Source organism: Leptidea sinapis, chromosome 46 (assembly GCF_905404315.1).
Source record: "Leptidea sinapis chromosome 46, ilLepSina1.1, whole genome shotgun sequence".
NCBI classification, from domain to species: domain Eukaryota; kingdom Metazoa; phylum Arthropoda; class Insecta; order Lepidoptera; family Pieridae; genus Leptidea; species Leptidea sinapis.
Genome location: NC_066310.1, coordinates 811,600 through 830,998, shown reverse-complemented (window position 1 = coordinate 830,998; position 19,399 = coordinate 811,600). Strand labels below are relative to the sequence as shown.

Sequence of the window (19,399 nt, the reverse complement as noted above, 5' to 3'; positions counted from 1 at the left end):
CAAAAATATCTATAAACAAATCTGAATACTTTGTATAATCACGGTAGACCTTGTGAAACATATTATTATGTGACACTTCTGATAACGCGTTATAAACAAGTATGATACATGATTATCTAGTAGGTGGCCTAGACCACGATACGAGACCGTACACTACAGATACACAATAGACTTAATAGTAAAAGCTTTTGGTCATACTGACGATCCAGTACTCAAGATATCAGTTGTATACTCAAGTATCAGAAATGTTATTTGATGGATCTCTACAGAAACAGATAAATTATGTATAAAACAGAACTACAAGATTACCGTTTGTTAAAGTCGGAACTCGTGTATGTTTTTTATAAAATAATGAAGAAATAAAACTAATATACATATTTATTGAAATTTAAGCAATAAATTTAGAATTATATTGGAAATGGCCACCCCTCGCATCTGTACAAATCTTTAATTTAGAAGAAAAGTTCGTCTCTGCTGTCGTAAAGATTTCTTAAGTCTCAATATTGACATGTCATTTCTATCCGGACGTGTTCTCTAAAATTGTCTAAAGTCAAAGTCATTCAAATTTTATTTAGGCTTAAACTAAGCGCTTTTGAATCGTCACTATAAATATTTCTTTTGGATTACTGAATCTACAATATGTTGTTTGGAAAAAGTAGAGCTGTATATATATATAGTAGAGAAGAATACACAAGAAAAACAACGGCCACTCTTTTCAATCAATAGAGTATTTTACAATGGCTGTAATATACCAGTAAAATTATTTTGTTAGGTGCTGCATCCATTATTTGAATCGTGTTAATAAAAAGCGTTTTAAATATCAAATATTTCATAAAAAAAAAGTAATAAATAATGAGCTGTATAACAGTCTACGGCCTGTAATAAAAGGAGTTAATGTCTGGGCTAGATGAGAGCCAGTCTCTCGCTCCCGATAGCTGCTATGCTTTGTGTAATGCAATCTCTGCAATTTTGTTTATGCACACCCTTTTCCATTTTGTTATCTATCTATACATATAAAATGCTTTGCCCTGAATGACTGACTGACTGACGGATCAAAGAAAAAGGTATTTCGGAATTTTTACCCCTAAGGGCGTGAAAAAGGGGAGGAAACTTTGTCTGGGACAGTGTGATATCTTGGTGCAATCCACTTTAAATTTTGCATTAACAATAGTTCGTTGCAGCCGGTCAAGTATACCGATATGTATTTGAAGTAAATGGAAATGGCAGCATGTATTCCAAAGGTACAGAAGACCAACCAATCAATTGGTTACATTATTCCCAAGATCTTTCTAATGGTCACTCTGTTACCTACGCTGATGCGGATAGTGATAATGACACTTTTTAGCATCCAAGAGCAAAAGAACGACGCATTGAAATAGCTGTTTCTCCGACGTTTACTCAACCTTCACCAATTTCTAATGTTGCAAAAGACTTTCATTCACCTACTTATACAATTATTGAAATGAATGTGAGTGTCAGATTTCATTTCTTCGTTGTCCACGAATAATTACATCTCCAATATTCGCACATTTCACAAATAAGTTATGATCACAAAATTGAAACTTAAGGAAGCAAAAAAAAAACATGTTTAAAAATGAACCTTCTAATCATCGTGCAGTTAATTATCAGAAAAAGACCCCCCTGAAGCTCAGGCAGGCTGTGGATGACTCAACGACAACACCCTGAAGTAGCTGCTATTTGGAAGGAAGTTCTGTTAGAAATTTGCTGTGGATGTATGCCACGAATCCAGTAACTATTACTTGATCTTAATAACGTGTTTTTCGGAGATTGACTTTTGAAACTATATAATAATATTTGGTTTGGCTTACAAACATTCGACCAATTTTTATTTACTCTTACTTATTTGGATGTGCGTATCGTCACATGTACTTGACGTGTTGTACTATTTGCCGGCTCCTGTCAACCTTGATCGCTTGAACCTTGCCAATGTCGTCGGCAGTCGGCGCTCGTGGCCTGTGAGTACAATAACAAGTGTTGGATTATACAGAAGGTTACGAGCGTACCTCGTGCTGCACGTTGGTTCGCGTAAATCTGTCAATTGTAATTATCAATCAAATAACGTTTGAATTTTGTTAAGTTTAGAAAAATGAAGTGAAGTAAGAAATGGTTAATTTTTATTTTGAGGAATTAATTTAATTAAGTTTAATTTTTGTGTTGGAAATTATGGATTAAAATTTGTATACTATTGAATCCTCGGTTTTCTTTGGTACCTTGGCTTACCAAGGTGCGCAACTTATTGCGTGCAAGTGTTATTATATTAGATGGTGATATAAAATGAAGTGGGTGGCACTTGTGACCCTCGTCATGATGGGGTTGTACAAAGACCCGAGCCCTCTATTGAGAGTGCAGAATGGACTCATCAGAGGAAGACTGAGTGACAGCAGAACATACTACCAGTACCTCGGGATACCATATGGACGAGTAGATGAAAGTAACAGGTTTCAAGTAAGTTCATTCGTGAGACACGAACAAGATGAAATGGTTAACATTATAGAATATAGATGTACTTCTGCCGATGACTTGAAATGTAAACAAATACATGTTTAATTATATATTACATTATTGAAATAATAATAATCTTTATTACAATAAGATGAAACCAATCACAAAGTTCCTTAATCTATTCAAATTAAACAATTAATTAACAATAGCTGCATAATATTCAAAATGTACGGTCAACTACAGATAACTAAGTGGCTGTCATTAAAGTGACTCTCTATACCTTTCGTACTAGTGATGATATTGTAAATATATTATGCTATAAATATTTTATATGTGAAACGACACTAAAGGTTGCTTTTAGTTTTTAATGCACACATAAGTGTTACACTCTATAGATTAAGTACCTAACAATAGTAAAAGAACAGAAACATGTTTTATTATTTCAACATAATCTTTTACCTTGCCACACAGAGCAAATGCCAAACTACAGAATTGTTCTCTGGAACAAATATCCGGTAATAACAAAGACGAAGAAACACATAAATGGCTTTTTTCGTCAAATCAGCTCGTTACTAGACAGTTTGACTTGAAAACTGTCAATTTAGATTATAGATCTTTATGCGCTTTAAGGCAAATGAGACTTAACATCTTATGTCTCAAGGTGACGAGCGCAATTGTAGTGCTGCTTAGAATTGTTGAGTTTTTCAAGAATCCAGGAGGTCTACTCGCAAAATCGACAACGATATATTCGGAACGATACGACAATACCCAGAATATATCGCACCTACCCTACTCTAACAAAATGTTCGTATTCCATATCGTTTATCGTAACAACATCGTAACCATAGACTAATATTTTGATTTTTTAACGATGTTAGAGTGAATGAATTATATGCAAACCTTGAAAAACTAAATATTATCTGTGCTATGTCGCTGTTAAGTGTCAAAAGTCAAAACATAGCTTAGGCGCTAAGGACCATGCCAGACTCTGCACCACCAATTTGGTATCATTTACACAAAATGTAAATATTATGTAATGAATATAATATGACCATTTAAAATTGAATAAATAGTACAAAACTTGCAGATAATAAAATGTAAAAAAAAGTAACTCAACCCCTCTCGTCGACTTCCTATTTCTCAGGCGGCCATTTGCATTACTTTCTACGCATAAACGATCAACAAAATGACTTAAATTACTTGGTAGTAAAAAAATCTTATTGAATGGTAAATCACACATAATTATTTTAATAATATTTATTAAATATCTATACAACTTGAAAAGATAATAGCAACGACAGCCTAGGTGACGTTGAGATTATCGTAAAAGTGACGTTTAATTATTTGTCAAATTCGAATATTCGTCTATGACATTTTCAATTAAGGGTAGGGTTAGGACCGATAATATCGAATAATGTTTCATTCATTCAATCATCGTTTCGAGATTGAATACAATGTAACTAAGAGTAGAATTCGACACGACTAATACCACGATACATCGAATATCGATTTTAGGAGTAGGCCCCCTGACCGGCACTGCAATGTAATGGGTCCTGCTCGTCTCGTTCCTTATTTTCATAAAAAAGAATCAATGATCTTCTGTTCTATAATTATTTACCTATCCCTATAAGTCAAGTGCCCGTTTGCACTAAACTTTTTAAAGTCTCTAAGCACGAGCCGTTCAGGCCGCACAGCGTGCCAAACAATTTTACATACATACAAACATACTCTCGAAACCATCCTTCTGGCGCTGTCGGGTAAAAACTAAGTGGAATATATTATCATAAACGAAGAAACATTTAATGACGTAATATACAAATTATGGAAATATCGATGTAAGTCCACGCTATTGGCTGGTGGTTGTACGTATTATAATCATATGTTAATTTATAGATTTAAATTGTATATTTAATACCAGAAGTGAGGAATATCACTTAAAATAAAAAACTGTTTAGATATGTTAATTTCTTGTAAATAAAATCTATATTTCTTTCAATACCTTTCAGACTGGTAGTTTATTTAATTGCAACTTTTTTAAAACATTTTCAATTTGCACCTAAAATTAAAATCAAAAGGTAGGTCAAAAAATAACACTTATGAATGTAAAAGTTACAAGTTAAAAATTAAGAAAAATTTTGCTTAATTGAGAAGAAGCGGCAAGAAACTCATTGGTACTCTTTTCAATATACAATTACTTAAACAAAATACTCAAATGATTCAACTTACTTATGTAAGTGAAGAAAAAAAAATTCAAGAGTTATCAATCACAGTGTACATATTTCAATGCACACTATAATAAATAAATTTTAATACCGTTATTCATAATGGTCCGCTAACTTTAAACAGCCGCTAAGGAGTGTTTTCTCATTTTGATTTAGGTCAATACAAGAAGACAGTGCGAATTAGCAATGCTTTAAGTTAGCAGACTATTATGAATAAGGGGGTAAGTATTTAAAGAAAATATAGCTTTACCAACAAAAGCAAGGTTTAATCCACCAGTGGCCGTGAACATAACACATGGACCGACCGCGCTTTCTCGATCATATTTTAGTGAAGGCATAGAACCTCCCTACGACGTCGCGGCTGGCACAAACACACAGAACTGATCCAAATAACAAGAATATTATGTAATGCTCGTGAAACACCTCCTTACTTACGAATACCTCCCATTCAAATAAGTTTAAAATATAATATCGCACAAGATCTAAATAATACACAAATCTCCCTTATTAAAAAACCACTTAGTAGTGATAGCCAACTAGGTACCAGTTGTTTAGTTTTATAAACGACATGTATACTCATTGTTTTAAAATAGTGGCTGTTTTATTTCTTGTATGTTCATTTCACGAGCTCTACTTTTCCAAAAATAAGGTAAATTCAGATATTTAAATGAAATATTTATAATTACAATTCAAATGCACTTAGTTGAAGCCTATTTGAATAAAGACGAAGACATTGACTTTGTCATGTCGATAAACAGTTATCGATTGTTAAAACATGAATTAATAAGTACTTCTAAATCACTTTTTTTTATTCTTGCTACTAACTACTACTACTTGCTACTACTAACTAACGCATTATGCGTTACATAATTATAATTATTTGATATATTATAGTATTGTATTTCACTTCACTGAGGGTGAAGCAGGATACGATAAACTAAGATATACAGCATCATACGATAAACAAATTCCTCCTTGATAATATTGACTAAACACGATAAGATTTTATGTATTTTTTATTCAGAATTGGATTTTAAATCACTTATTTACCTTCACAATATTCCATCCATTCGAATATAAACACCTTAGACCTGAGAAGAACAGGCGCAAGAAACTCTATGCGCGTCTTTGTTTTATAAAATATCATTGCAATAAAAAAACATGCAAGTAACACGTAGAAGAAGTGAAACCTTCAAAAATTTTGGCTTCAAGATAATTAGACGAATGTAAAATTTCGGGAAGAGGATATTTGTAGGTTTTAGTAATGATGATAGTATTACAAAGTTTGATAATTATTCTCAATTTATTTAGTTGCTTTCGTCATAATGTCATTGACTCCCTGCGTAAGGGAGCTAATTTGTAGAAATTACTATTATTTTTGTAACACTACTTTAAATAATCTGTATGTCTCTAAATCTTTTGTACATGCCACTTATTGATATTTTTACTGTGTCTTTTCGTTTTAAGTCTCCTTGTTAATATTTTTACATTTGTGCATAAATATCGTTGGTTTGTCGAATAAAGTAAAATAAAATAAAAATAAAATTCTACATTTTATTCGTATATATTACATAGATTTATTCACACTCAGAGGCTTATTTAACTAATGTATGAAATAAATACTTTGGTCTTAATATGGTCAATATATCTTTGGAATACTACGTCAGTTACTGTTTTTCATTTTGCTGTTGATACAATGAGACTGCTACACATTTTCAAATTAAATTTGGCGTCCAAAAACTCGTGTAGAATTAGTGATATTTCTGGTGTGTATTAAATTGAATTTTCTTGAATGAATTCAATAATTGTATTTATTGATTGGTTGGGAGAAATGTACTTTGATAGCTACAATTAAAACTGAAATACCATGATCTAATGTAGTTTGACATGCACATATTTCTCCCACTTTAGAAAGCTGTACTAAGAATGATTCCAGTTGTTCTGTATTGAGTTCCATTTGTGGAGTTCACAAATGGAAACACGGGCTCTGTCATCAGACTTATGGTTGATTGCAAAGAAAAAAAAGCAATAAAAAAGAAAAAAAAACACTGTATGCTTCTTATCTCGTTTTCTCCCACGTTAAATTTTAAGAATTTAAGTGTCTGTCTCTTTTTACTGTCGCATTTTCGTTTCATGGACATTCAAATCACAAAGATAATAAAGTAGTTTTCACTTCAAAAATCTATAATGTATTTTAACAAACGCTGTCCTATTTTTTTGCAAAGTTGTTAAAAAAAATTCTAATAATTTCAGGGACCACTGCCACCACCGAAGTGGGACGGCATCTTTGAAGCAATCAACGAAAATACGCGATGTCCACAGAGAATGTTTGGCTCCATCGTAGCTGGTGACTCAGACTGCCTTAAGCTCCACGTGTTCGCGCCAATAACACGAAGTACAAAGAGAGCAGTCATGGTTTATATCCACGGCGGTTGCTTCCTCGAGGGAACAGGCACTGCGTGGCTATACGGTCCGGATTTCTTTGTTGAGCGTGATATTATATATGTTGGAATAAACTATAGACTTAATGTGGAAGGATTTTTATGTCTTGGTATAAAAGAAGCACCTGGTAATGCTGGCTTGAAAGATCAAATAGCAGCATTGAAATGGGTGAAAGACAATATTGCTCAATTTGGTGGCGATCCAGACAATATAACATTATTTGGCGAAAGCGCTGGCGCCGTGTCTGTTTCTTATTTGCTTATTTCCCCAGCTGCAAGGGGCCTGTTTCATAAAGCCATCCTACAGAGCGGATCAACTTTAGCCCCCTGGGCATTACAACATGATCCAATTAAAGTCGCTAGCGATTTAGCTATGCAGTTTGGATATTCTACTCGGGATCCTCACAAACTGTACGAAGTACTTTCAAATAAGACTATAGAGGAATTGATATTAAAAAAAGTTCCAAACTCATTGCACAAAACTCTTATTACAGATGAATTTTTAATGGCACCATGCATTGAGAAAGAGTTCTCTGGTACAGAATCAATAATAACAAAACATCCAGCTGACCTACTTTCATCAGGGAACTTTACAAAAATTCCTATGATAATTGGATATAACGACAAAGAAGGAATTTATTTTGTTGCCAAAGATTACGGTACTCATTTATACAACTTCCAAGATATCCAAAACATATTGCCTACAGATTTAGAGTTTCCATCTGAAATTGATAGACTATGGACAGCGGAGGAAATAAATCAATACTATTTCTCAGATGAAAGAAGAGATTCAATAATGGACATGATAAATTTGTACTCAGATCTGCATTTCAAATATCCAACCGTGATTGAATCGCAGATGTACGCCAAGTTGTCAGATAAGCCGATATATTACTATGTGTTTAAATATAACGGGCTAATCAATATGCCTAAGATGATATCGATGTTTCCGTTCACGAGAGGAGCGTCGCACGCTGACGAGCTGTTTTATCTTTTCAAGCCGCACACGATCCCGCTGCCGGCGTGGTACCTGGAGAGGATGATGATTAGACGGATGGTGACCATGTGGACTAATTTTGCAAAATATGGGTAGGTAAGCAGTAATACTTTGCTTTCTATTTAGAATTTGGAAGTTCCGTGACTTTTAATGATAACAATTTTCTATATTTACGATCAACGTTATTATTATCAACCAGCCTGGAGCGCACAAATATTTTATCCATTTGTTTGCTTCTCAAACAGCCTGAGTAATAATTTAAAAAAAACATTCCACGAACAGGTCAGGGATGAACTTAAAGGGTCAAAACTAAAAAAAATAAGAAAACTTCTATGACAGATTTGATGCTAGTAGAACAAACCAGGCAAATAGGTCAGGAAAGTCCAAAGTAAAAAGTCCGTAATCTCTGCCTGCCTGCCTGTCTCTTCAGATGATCCCAGTACCTGATCTGCGGCAGTTGCCGATATTATTCTAAAGTGCACGAATGTACTGTCATAGCAGCTGTGCAGTACCAAATGGTAGCGACATAGAAAGTAATGAAGAATACTGGAATATAATGAAGTCTTATCTCGATTATGGCTTGAGATGCGCGCTTCTTTAAGCTTTTGCTAGTAGACAACTGGCGAGGTCACTGCTGTGTGTTACTATTTTCTCATATCAGAAAAAAATAATTCTCGAGATAGATTACAAACACTGGATGAAATTTGTGATGTCGCTATCTGTATCGTACAGCCATTTGTATTCTCACCGCTCTTCTGATATGCGAGGTGTTGTAATAAACTTACTTAGTGTAGGTGGTGGTGTAGAACCGTTGACTCACCACGGAGCCTCGATTCGATCCTCGACCGTCACGTACCAATGTGTTTTCGGTTTTTGAATTCATATTATGTAGGTATATTTGAAACTTTATAATGTTTGCAACGCTCTTGTGATTCCTCTGGTGTTGCAAGGGAGTATGAGCCGCGGTGATCACACGTCATTTCCTGACTTGTTTATCCTCCTCAAAAGAATGCAAGTTGACATAAAATGGAACCTTACATGCAGAGCATCTTGTTAATCGGCAATCCTCTAATTTCACTAGACGGCATGTACGACAGTTATTACTTATGAGCTGACCTGACTGACTGGCACACTCAGTTGTCGTGCTTCCATAAAATTATGTTATACAATTTATACAAAACTGTGTAAATACATGTTAAATACGTTAACATAAATGGGCATTTTGTGTTGTAACGCACCGTTTAATATGCGAATCACGTTGAAGATTGTTATTATATGGCAGAATTTATTTACGTTACTACCAAAATGTATGTCATCATTCGTATGTGGAATCACGCACTGTGCATCCATAAATTATGTAGATCCGATCAATTGTGAATTACTCTTTTAGTATTGCTTCACTACGTTTTATTGATAATTAGCAACTTAAAAATGCAATCTAGTTCAGCATACTAGAAAATCTGTGATTAATAATTACTAGCTGACCATATATAGACGCTTTCTTAGCCACACCTTGTAAAAATATGATGTTTTCATGCATAATCAAAAGCATTCGTATTCTTTTTGAATTTGTAATCAAAGTAAGTGATTTAAAATGAAACAAAGCGTTAGAGAGGAAATATTAGCAGCAATTTTTTTTTTTTTTTTTTTTTTTTTTTTTTTTTTTTTTTTTTTTTATTTGGAAAACAAACAGCTATATATTATACATAGTTTTAGCCTTATAAAAATACAATAAGCCAGCAAAGTTTTCACAAACGTGTAAATTCATAATTGCTAGATTAATTACTCGATCGGGTACAACTAGGTTCGCATACAACACTAAAGTTATATATAAAAGTAAGGGTTGCAGCTGCAATCAGGGAACGAGTTAGACACATTTCCTGATCTCAGATACAAACCTACCGTACTTATGAAAGAAAATATCAATTTGTTGGTATTTATTATTATACCTATCGCATGACCTTTGGAGAAATTTATTTCTGCAGTACTTACTATTAACTCGTGGAAGATGAAATGTGTACTTCTGCCGACAATTTCGCTTTAAAGGTTTTCGTGCTATATATTTGATTTTATTCAATAAATAAGGACTATCGATCAACCCATTGACTAATTTATACAAAAAAAAATTGATCCTTATGTTCTCGTCTTAATTCTAAGGAAGTTAAACCATTAGCCGAGAAACCAAATCTTTTATAGATGCACTTATGAAACTTACGCTGGATTCCCTCAATCATATCTACGTGACAGGCATACTGTGGGTTCCAAGCGGTGGAAGCGTATTCCAACTGGGATCTCACTAGGGAGTTATAAAGTAAAATAAGAGATTTTGGGTTTTTAAAATCAGTTGTTTGGCGAAGGACAAATCCAAGCATCTTGTAGGCTTTGTTTTTAATTTTATTAATGTGTGATTCAAAATATAGTTGTTTGTCCAACATTATACCAAGGTCTCTCACCTCGTCAACTCTGCGGAGTTTATTACCCAATAAATAATAATTTTGCGTTGACACTGTCTTCTTTCTTGTAAATGATATGGTGCAACATTTGTCAACGTTCAAGTGTAAACCATTATTTGAGCAATAGTCAGTGAGACGATCTAAATCTTCCTGCAAACTGTTACAATCTAATTCCGTTTTAATAACTTTTAATAATTTAGTATCATCAGCATACATTAATAACTGAGATTTTTTTATACAGTTGACCACATCGTTGATGAATATATTAAAGAGTAATGGTCCGAGGTGGGAGCCTTGTGGTACGCCAGATGTTATGGGTACAAATGATGTAGTGTATCCCTTGACAGTTACAGCTTGGGTCCTATCACGGAGATACGATGTGAGCCATCTCAAAAGGTCACCGTGAATACCTATTGCTTCCACTTTTGCAATTAATAATCTGTGGGAAATTTTATCGAACGCCTTCGAGTAATCGGTATACACGGCATCAACGCGAAACCCCTTGTCCATAGCATCGAAAATCATATCTAGCATCTCACATAGATTTGTTTCCGTGGAACGCTTATTAATAAAGCCATGTTGAAACGGTGTTAATAATGGTCGCACTGCTGAAAATAAGGCATCATGTACAATTTTTTCAAACAATTTTGGAATGACTGATAACTTTGAGATCCCACGGTAATTCCTTATATTGTGCTTATCGCCGCTTTTGTGAATAGGGACAATAATGGATCTTTTCCAAATCTTAGGTAAGATGCCTGATCTGAGGGAGCTCTGAAATAGAAGCGTTAGAGGTATGGATAATTGTTTACTACATTTTTTTTAGAAAGAGGGGATGAAGGCCGTCTGGGCCACAGCCTTTGGTAGGGTCAATAATTGATAAGAAATTTTCTACAGTTTTAAAATTAATTTCTACATATCCAATAACAGCTTGATAGTACTCACTTGCATAAATACTCGCGTTCAAAGTGTGGTTAAATTGTTTTTCAAACACGGATTCAAAGAATTTATTAAACAGTTGGGCTATATGTTGTCCGTCGTTGGCATTTTCGTTGTCTAAATATAAGCTATCAGGTATACTATTAACCTTATATTTTGACTGCATAAATGACCAGAAGCATTTTGAGTTTAGAGCAATATTGTTTTCTACACGACTAATATATAATTGATAGCATGAAGCCTCCATTTTCTTGAATTCGTGTCTAAGATCAGAGAATAGAAAGTAGTCGGATTGCCTTCCATATATTTTCCACTTCTTATGTATCCTTATTTTTCTCTTTACAATTTTAATTAAGGGACGTGAATACCAGCATGGATAGCTGGTGCTGTTTATAACTAATTTAGATGGAATATACTTATCGATAATTGAATTCAATACAAGATAAAATTCATCGACTGCCGCATTTATTTCTTTATCATCCAGTAGGTCGCACCAGTTAATTTTTGCTAATTCCTCGTCAATCAGGTTATAATCTGCCAAGTGAAATTTTCTCACGAGCCGAGGAGGGGGTCTCAGGCTAGGCTGCAAGCCTTGAACATTAATATTAACACTGAGGGCAGGGTGGTGGTTATCTTCGGGTATCGCTAGAGCGACAGATCTCTGAACCGAACATTGAGAACTAGATATGACCAAATCGAGACATCTATTATTAATATTGCTGATATAATTGAACTGGATCCAACCCGTAAAACATAAAAACGCCCATAGTTGGGAAGTCAACCGGTCCGCGCTGGTATTTAAAATTGTGTAACCTATATCACTAAGATTAGGTTGCCATTCAGCATTCCTAATGTTAAAATCGCCTACAAGTAAGACTTCATCGGTGGGGTACGCTATGCTCAGATCAGATAAGTATTCAAAAAATTGCTGTTGAGACCATAACTGATGCAGATTTTGAGGGAAATAGCAACAGAACAAACGGAGGTTTTTTAAAGATGGGCCCCGGCAAAGAGATATATTAATCTGAGTAATATCAGCGTCGGGGAACACTGGTAGTGGTCGTACGTTTAGTATATTAGTCATAAGCGTACGGTGTACTGCTATTAAGGTGCCGCCGCCCATTTTAACTCCCAGTCGGTCGTAGTCACGATCCGTCCGATAAACATTATAACGCGCGTCGAACAATTCAGCGTCGTGGATTCCAGACAGTAGCCAAGTTTCACTGATACATATTATGTCGTAGTTGTTTTGTAAAACATTTTTTATAAAGCCCGTGGTTTTCGTACGTAATCCGCGAACGTTTTGGTAAAAAAGATTTATTAACACTGCTCCAACAAGGTTACAATAATTATTTTAGGTATTACATAATAAAGTACATTAAACAAGTAAGCCATCGTACAAAATAAATAAATGGAACGTCGTCCGCATTGAACAATAATTAATATTACTTCGTAGTAATTGACAGGTATTAAATATAAGATCATACAATATAAACTAATTGAACTCGTTACAAATTCTCTGTATACTACGAATTTAATTGGTGAAATATTTACCATCCGAATCAGTATAATACCATAAGAAATAGTTAGTAATAAAAGCGAGTAACAAGTTGCATACTTACATTGACAGAGATTAATCAAAGTTAATATTATGATACCGCAAGTAGCACACAAGTTAAAGATGCAATAGTTCACATTTCTTAAGACAAATTTAATTGCGGGGAATGAAGCGTCTGAGTATGTGTACATATTGTATTTATTAACTAGGCGAGCAATGTACATCAAACATTTAAATAATTTACGTAAGCAATAGGTTAAGCAGAATGGGTTGATAGATAGGTTAATTAACAATTCACTGTGAGTTCGAGTAAACTTCTTATTACAATTGAGAACATGATTCGATGTATATTGTACTTTGGTTTCTATGCAATTTGTAATTTTATAGCTATTACCTAAACTATTTTTTTTAGCGAATCTTCAGAGGTGATATGAATAATTTTTGATTTATCGTTTTGCCGCACCATCACTGTACAGTTACGCACCCAACAATAGCTGTAATGTTTCTCTTTAGCACGCAGCTTCGCTTTCTGTAGGAGCATCTTGTTGTAACTAGATAAGTGATCATTAATAAACACTCTGCTCTTGTTACCAGGGAATCCAATATCCGATGCTCTCAACTTTAACAAATATTCAAGACATTTTTGTCCTCGGTATTAAGCTGAAAATCAATAATTTTTTGAATAGAATCAATATCAGATATCATTACTTGTGTCTGATTGTTTTAACTTTTCTTGGAATTTTTGTTCTTTTTACTTTTTTAGTTGCTCGATTACTTCAAACACTATTAAAAACGGCGAAATTATATAGACCGGAAACAAAAGCCTTGTATAAAAATCCGCCATCAGTAAACGTTAAAAATTGAAATTATCTGAATCTTATATTTCCACCCCATTAAACTTTCAAAATTTTGTTATGATTGGTTTAGTTTTGGAATACCAGTAGTAAGAGTAACACAGAGATTATTAAACAGATAAACCAAATGCGTTGAATAATCCGAGAATTTCGATGTCAAAGATGCACCCGGGTCACTGATCGCTCTGCTAAATAAGGCCCGGAAAAAATGGACATCATTTGGGTTTATTTTTAGGAAACCTATTGAACCGACTACTCAAACGCGATTCTTTATTGAAACGATATGAAACTGAAGATGAAGATAGTTATGAACAGTGGACCACGTACGACGTTGCAAATATTCTCCCTTAAAATAATTATTACGTTCCTAGCCAGTAGTTTGATTACAATTTTTATTATTGACACTTTCATTATCATCTTTATTCGTTGAAACCTGCAAATTAGCGACGGTACAAGTTTTCAATGTTTAATTTAGTCATAAAGAATGACCAAAATTCGTTCCAAAATCTAAATGAATTTGTCAACATTCCGCATCACATATTTCCATACCGTCTAAACAGTCCCAAATCAACCGACAACAACCACAGTGTAAAAAACCCAGCCTAGGCTGGCCTCTGAACCAGTCTGTACCGTATATAACATTGTTATATTTTGAAGTTTTGATTGGATGTTTGCCGTCCAGAGTTTTATATATTTGACATATCAATTTATTATCAACTCTATTCGGCTTCATCATCTTTCATCTTGCAGAGATCCAACTCCACGAACGTCCAGCATTCTTCCCGTGAAATGGAATCCAAGCCGGGGATGGAACCCTTCGGCCCTGGTGATCGACAGCCACATGAGCACATCACCGATGTGGGACGAGCCGTCTGTTGCGCTCTGGAACAAAACCTACTCGAAATACCGAAGAAGAAAATATGGCTTCAACTAATTTAAGTTTAAGTCAAACACTTATTAATTGTTACCAATATTATAATGTTAAATCTATACTCAACATAATATTACAAAGAGGTAAAGTTTGTGAGTTTGTGCGAGCTAATCTCTGGATCTACTGAACTGATTTTGAAAATTCTGTTACCAATAGAAAGTCACTTTATTTCTGAGTGTCATAATATTATATTAACCCGAAAAATGAAATAGTAGATTGTTAACCGAGGGTCGAAAGAATCAACTAATCATTCAATCAGTCCGAGTAGGATTTGATTATTTTACCCGTGTTAATTTACTAAACTAGTTTACTTTTAATTTCGAATATGAGGAAAATAAAACTAGTTGTTTATCTAAACTATTTATAGATAATATTATATAATAAAAGTATAATTAGTAGTACCTAAATTGTCAAATTAGGACAATTCGTGAAATTAAATGTTTATGCTGTTTGATATATTATGACAAATTTGGCTATTCTGGATATCTGTAAAAGTAGGACACTCTGGTATTTCATCAGACGATCTTCCATGTCTTTAACGTTGTCATGTTTGCCCCCGAATCGGCTAAAAGTGTTGCGGACGTTCGTCTATAGCAATGTCCGGTGTACTGCTCACAGTTTGGTAAATTCTAATATGTTGCTATCTGCTTTGGCATACCTGAGATGTTATTTTTACTGATCACTTGTATATAGCATTTTCCCTTCTGTTAGTTGAGTCAGGAGCACCATTTAAAAAAATGAGAGGTTAAGGTTTTTACCTCTCATGGAGTGGATTATTTTTTCTACACTTGAACCCCTGAGACTGTCTTTTCAATAATGATGTTAAATTATGGAGTTTTTTCAAATTTACATTGTGTTTTACACTAAGTGTACTCTTGAGCATTGAACCATCGGCTCCATAGCGTAGAAGGCTGTCGTTTGCTACACAGTCCATTAAAATATGTAAAAATACACTCTCGAAAATCTATTTTATATTCTTCTCTGCTCGCCACTTCATAAAATCATTGTATGTGTTTATATATATTTCTTTTGAGATTTCCGGAAAAAGATTTTCAATAACACAATTTGCCTCGTCTTTAATTGAATCTGGTGGCAACATTTCACAATCGCTTGAACTCATTTTCAATATACAAATCTTAGCATAAAAGATAATTACCTATTTTTTTGCATTCCGTCACAGATACATAACAAATTAAACTAAATTAACTTTTAAAAATTTTGAATATGGAACTCACCGCGTAATTGTTGCGGCTTATTCCGCTCAAAGAATGTTGCGCTAAGTTCATACTGGCTGTTTATAAAGTCACATGGCCGCAGCATTTTTTTTATATATTTTTATTACATAAAACTACTGACAGCAGTTCTATATTTAAAGTTCATTCCGGCCCTTATGTGTGAAGTAATTTATATGAGTTTTTCCCTCTCTATGGATGGAAGCAGCATTTTCCACCCTATTATCAGATCAAAACAACATTACTTTCTGAGTTTGAGAAATGAAAAGACTTTTTTGAGGCAGTCTGATTTGCAAAATAAGTCGGACAAAAACGATCGAACGAAAATGATTCTTACGAACGATATAATATTATGATGCAGGTAGCAAGCATTATTGAAACATCAACTAAATGGTCACACTGGTAAATGTGGACGAGGTCGCGGGGAGCAGCTCGTGTTTTTTATATTAACATGTTCTTACACATTCACACAAGGAGAAAAGACTCTATTTAAAGACCTCCGAAAATGAGAGAATCTCTGGACTCTTATTGCATTACATTAAATTAGTATTCGCACAAGTTACGACTTTCCACTGTTCCACAATGAACATGCCAATAACGTACCAAATAATTTAAAGATACTATTTTAATTATTATTTACGGTTCCCTGATATTACTCGCCAACTCCACCCATCAAAGATTAATTATTCTTGATAGAAAACTTATTAATTGTCCTTCGGTAGGCTTATATACGAGTACAAAACCTGTTTATATTAAAGTCAAATTCTTTATTGACAAAAAATCTTAAAATCATTTTTTTTAAGTATAAATAAGTAAAATTCTCTTTAAGTTACGATACTTTGTTTGTGGAGAAAGTTCTTGACGACATACAGCAATAGTTAGTGCGACTACGATTGTACAACTAGAACTGTACCATCGACAAAATTGATTCAATGACACTTTATGACCCACTTTACTGATAATTCTTTTAAAATCAAAAAAACAGTTATTTGTACTAAAAAGATTAAATTACAATTGGTGGACTGCCAGTATCTAATAAAATGATAACAGTTAATTAGGAAACGTAAGATCAATCGAATTTCGACCTACTTGTTTATTATGACTGTAGGAAAATGACATGAGGGGGGTTACGATTCAATATGTCAATAGTACCTACCGCAGTGAATCATTATCTTATCACTACCACTTACGTTGTAAATTGTTTTATTTATTAAAATTTTATTTTATAAGGGAAACATATTAATTACATAATATAAGCTTAAGACTAACCCTTCATCATCTGAAAACATTACATCGGTAAATTGAAGAATTCATGAAATCGTTATAAAAACAAGTATATGAAAGAAATAACTTCACTAATATTTCAAATGTTTTTCTGGCACAAATTAAATGTGTATAAGAGCTTTATGCAATGTCAGTCCTCAGAATCTAGTCTATATATATTAGAAATTAGTATGTTCATTAAAAAACATGGTGAACAGTTTTAAACCAGCAAAGGACTATTCCATATTAGGATTAAGAGATCCAACCCGCCTTTTGATGCCATAATGTAGAACAGCGCTTCATCAAAATAACGCAAATGTTAAGTGTAATAAGGTCTTTAAACACCTTCCAAAAATATTAGAGAAATGCCTAAAACAATAATGCATAAAAAATTGAAATTAAGGCTACTATAAGTATAAATGCTTCTATAGCTTAAAATAATTTTTGGCCAAAAATAAGGGTATTTAAAAGTAATTATTTGAGAGTAATTCCTACAAATTAATGTTTATTTTATATTATATTAATAAATTATAGCTATGTTATGCGTTTTAATGACGTATAAATATAATAATTGTAATATTGACAATCAAAATAATAGTAAGTAAGTAAGTATATCTTTATTTGGAACAAACACTACAAATACACGTGAACATTTACAAAATATAATAACAAATAACATGAAAAAACTTATCTAAAAATTACTATAATATGGCTAAACTAATTAAAACTAACATACATTAATGACTAAAGTAAGGCTTATTCTATATAAACATAATAAGGTGGTATTTGCAGTGTTATGTCCCAAAAAGGTTTGCTACTCAGCATATTAGTTGGGTATCACCCAACACTGATTTTCAGTAGCTACCTTCAATAAGGCGGCCGTCGCGATTACAGCCACAAGTGCTTCCATTATTAAATACAATAATTATGTAATAAATAATAAATAAATAAATTATAGTACTCAAAATATAAGGTAAAAAATAAAATAGTAGACGGCTAGGTCGTAACAGTTATTAACTAGATAATATATATGCCGATTTATTGGCGAATTGTGCTGTGTCTCTAACAATTATATTACCACGACCCATAGAAATAATATAATAAATTTCATTTCATTTATTTCAAAAACGTAGGGACCTAATATATTTAATTAGCGCATAGGTAATATTACCCACTACAATATAATAGATATTTTTTGTACAACTTGTAACTTTCACTCGTGCAATTCTTCAATAATATTTCACTCGTCAGGCTGAGCCCTCATGCTATCATCACAAACACAGACGCCTTATACACTTAATTACTTTACAAGAGAAATACAAAGGGCACTCAAAGAGCAATAATAAAAGTATAACAAGACGGAGCGTTCCTTGAAATGAACAAAAAGACAAACACAACCTGAATATATGGACTTATAAATGAATGGACGGAGCGCTCCGAGCATACAGGAGCCTGAGCGATCGTACGGGCGGGAGGTGCAGGATAACTCGATTTTTTTAAAGATTAAAAGTAACGAAATAAGAAATTTCTTCACCCGATGGTAATTGTTACGCCCTGTCTACTACAATGCAGTCTCTCTCAATATTCTTGAAAACTCTAAATGAGCAGCATCGTGATTGCGCTCGTCACCAAGATAGATACAATGTTATGTCTCATTAGCCCAGTAATGCTACTGAATAAGCAATAAAAAAACGCCATTTTCGATACCATTCAAACACAATAGTGCCTGCTCACTTGCCACCCGTAAAAGAAAAGTAGCAGGCATGGAGCGCAAAAGACCCATCATAGAGATACCAAATCAATGACGGAGAAGCGATCCCGGTTACTGAACATGACCCTATCACCAGGCTCCATTACAAGATGCTCAAACTCAAACAATCTTTATTCAAATAGATTGAACTAAGTGCTTTGGCTTATATTTTTTAATTAATTTACTCAATCTACAATACATTTGAAAAAGAAGATACTGTAAAATGAATAAACAAGGCTGGACTTTAAAATTAAAAAGTATTAGGTATTTCTTTGATTAACGTGAGTGTTACACAT

General features: G+C 33.6%; 1 protein-coding gene across 1 annotated transcript; it reads left to right on the top strand.

The window, feature by feature from the left end:
* Positions 1 to 1,976: 1,976 nt before the first annotated feature.
* Positions 1,977 to 15,326, top strand: LOC126977949 (cholinesterase 2-like). The gene is made up of 3 exons (XM_050826654.1): positions 1,977 to 2,466; positions 6,939 to 8,215; positions 14,678 to 15,326. Exons 1-3 carry the CDS (start codon positions 2,296 to 2,298, stop codon positions 14,859 to 14,861), a joined length of 1,632 nt encoding a protein of 543 aa, XP_050682611.1. The 5' UTR covers positions 1,977 to 2,295; the 3' UTR covers positions 14,862 to 15,326.
* The last annotated feature ends 4,073 nt before the right edge of the window (positions 15,327 to 19,399 follow it).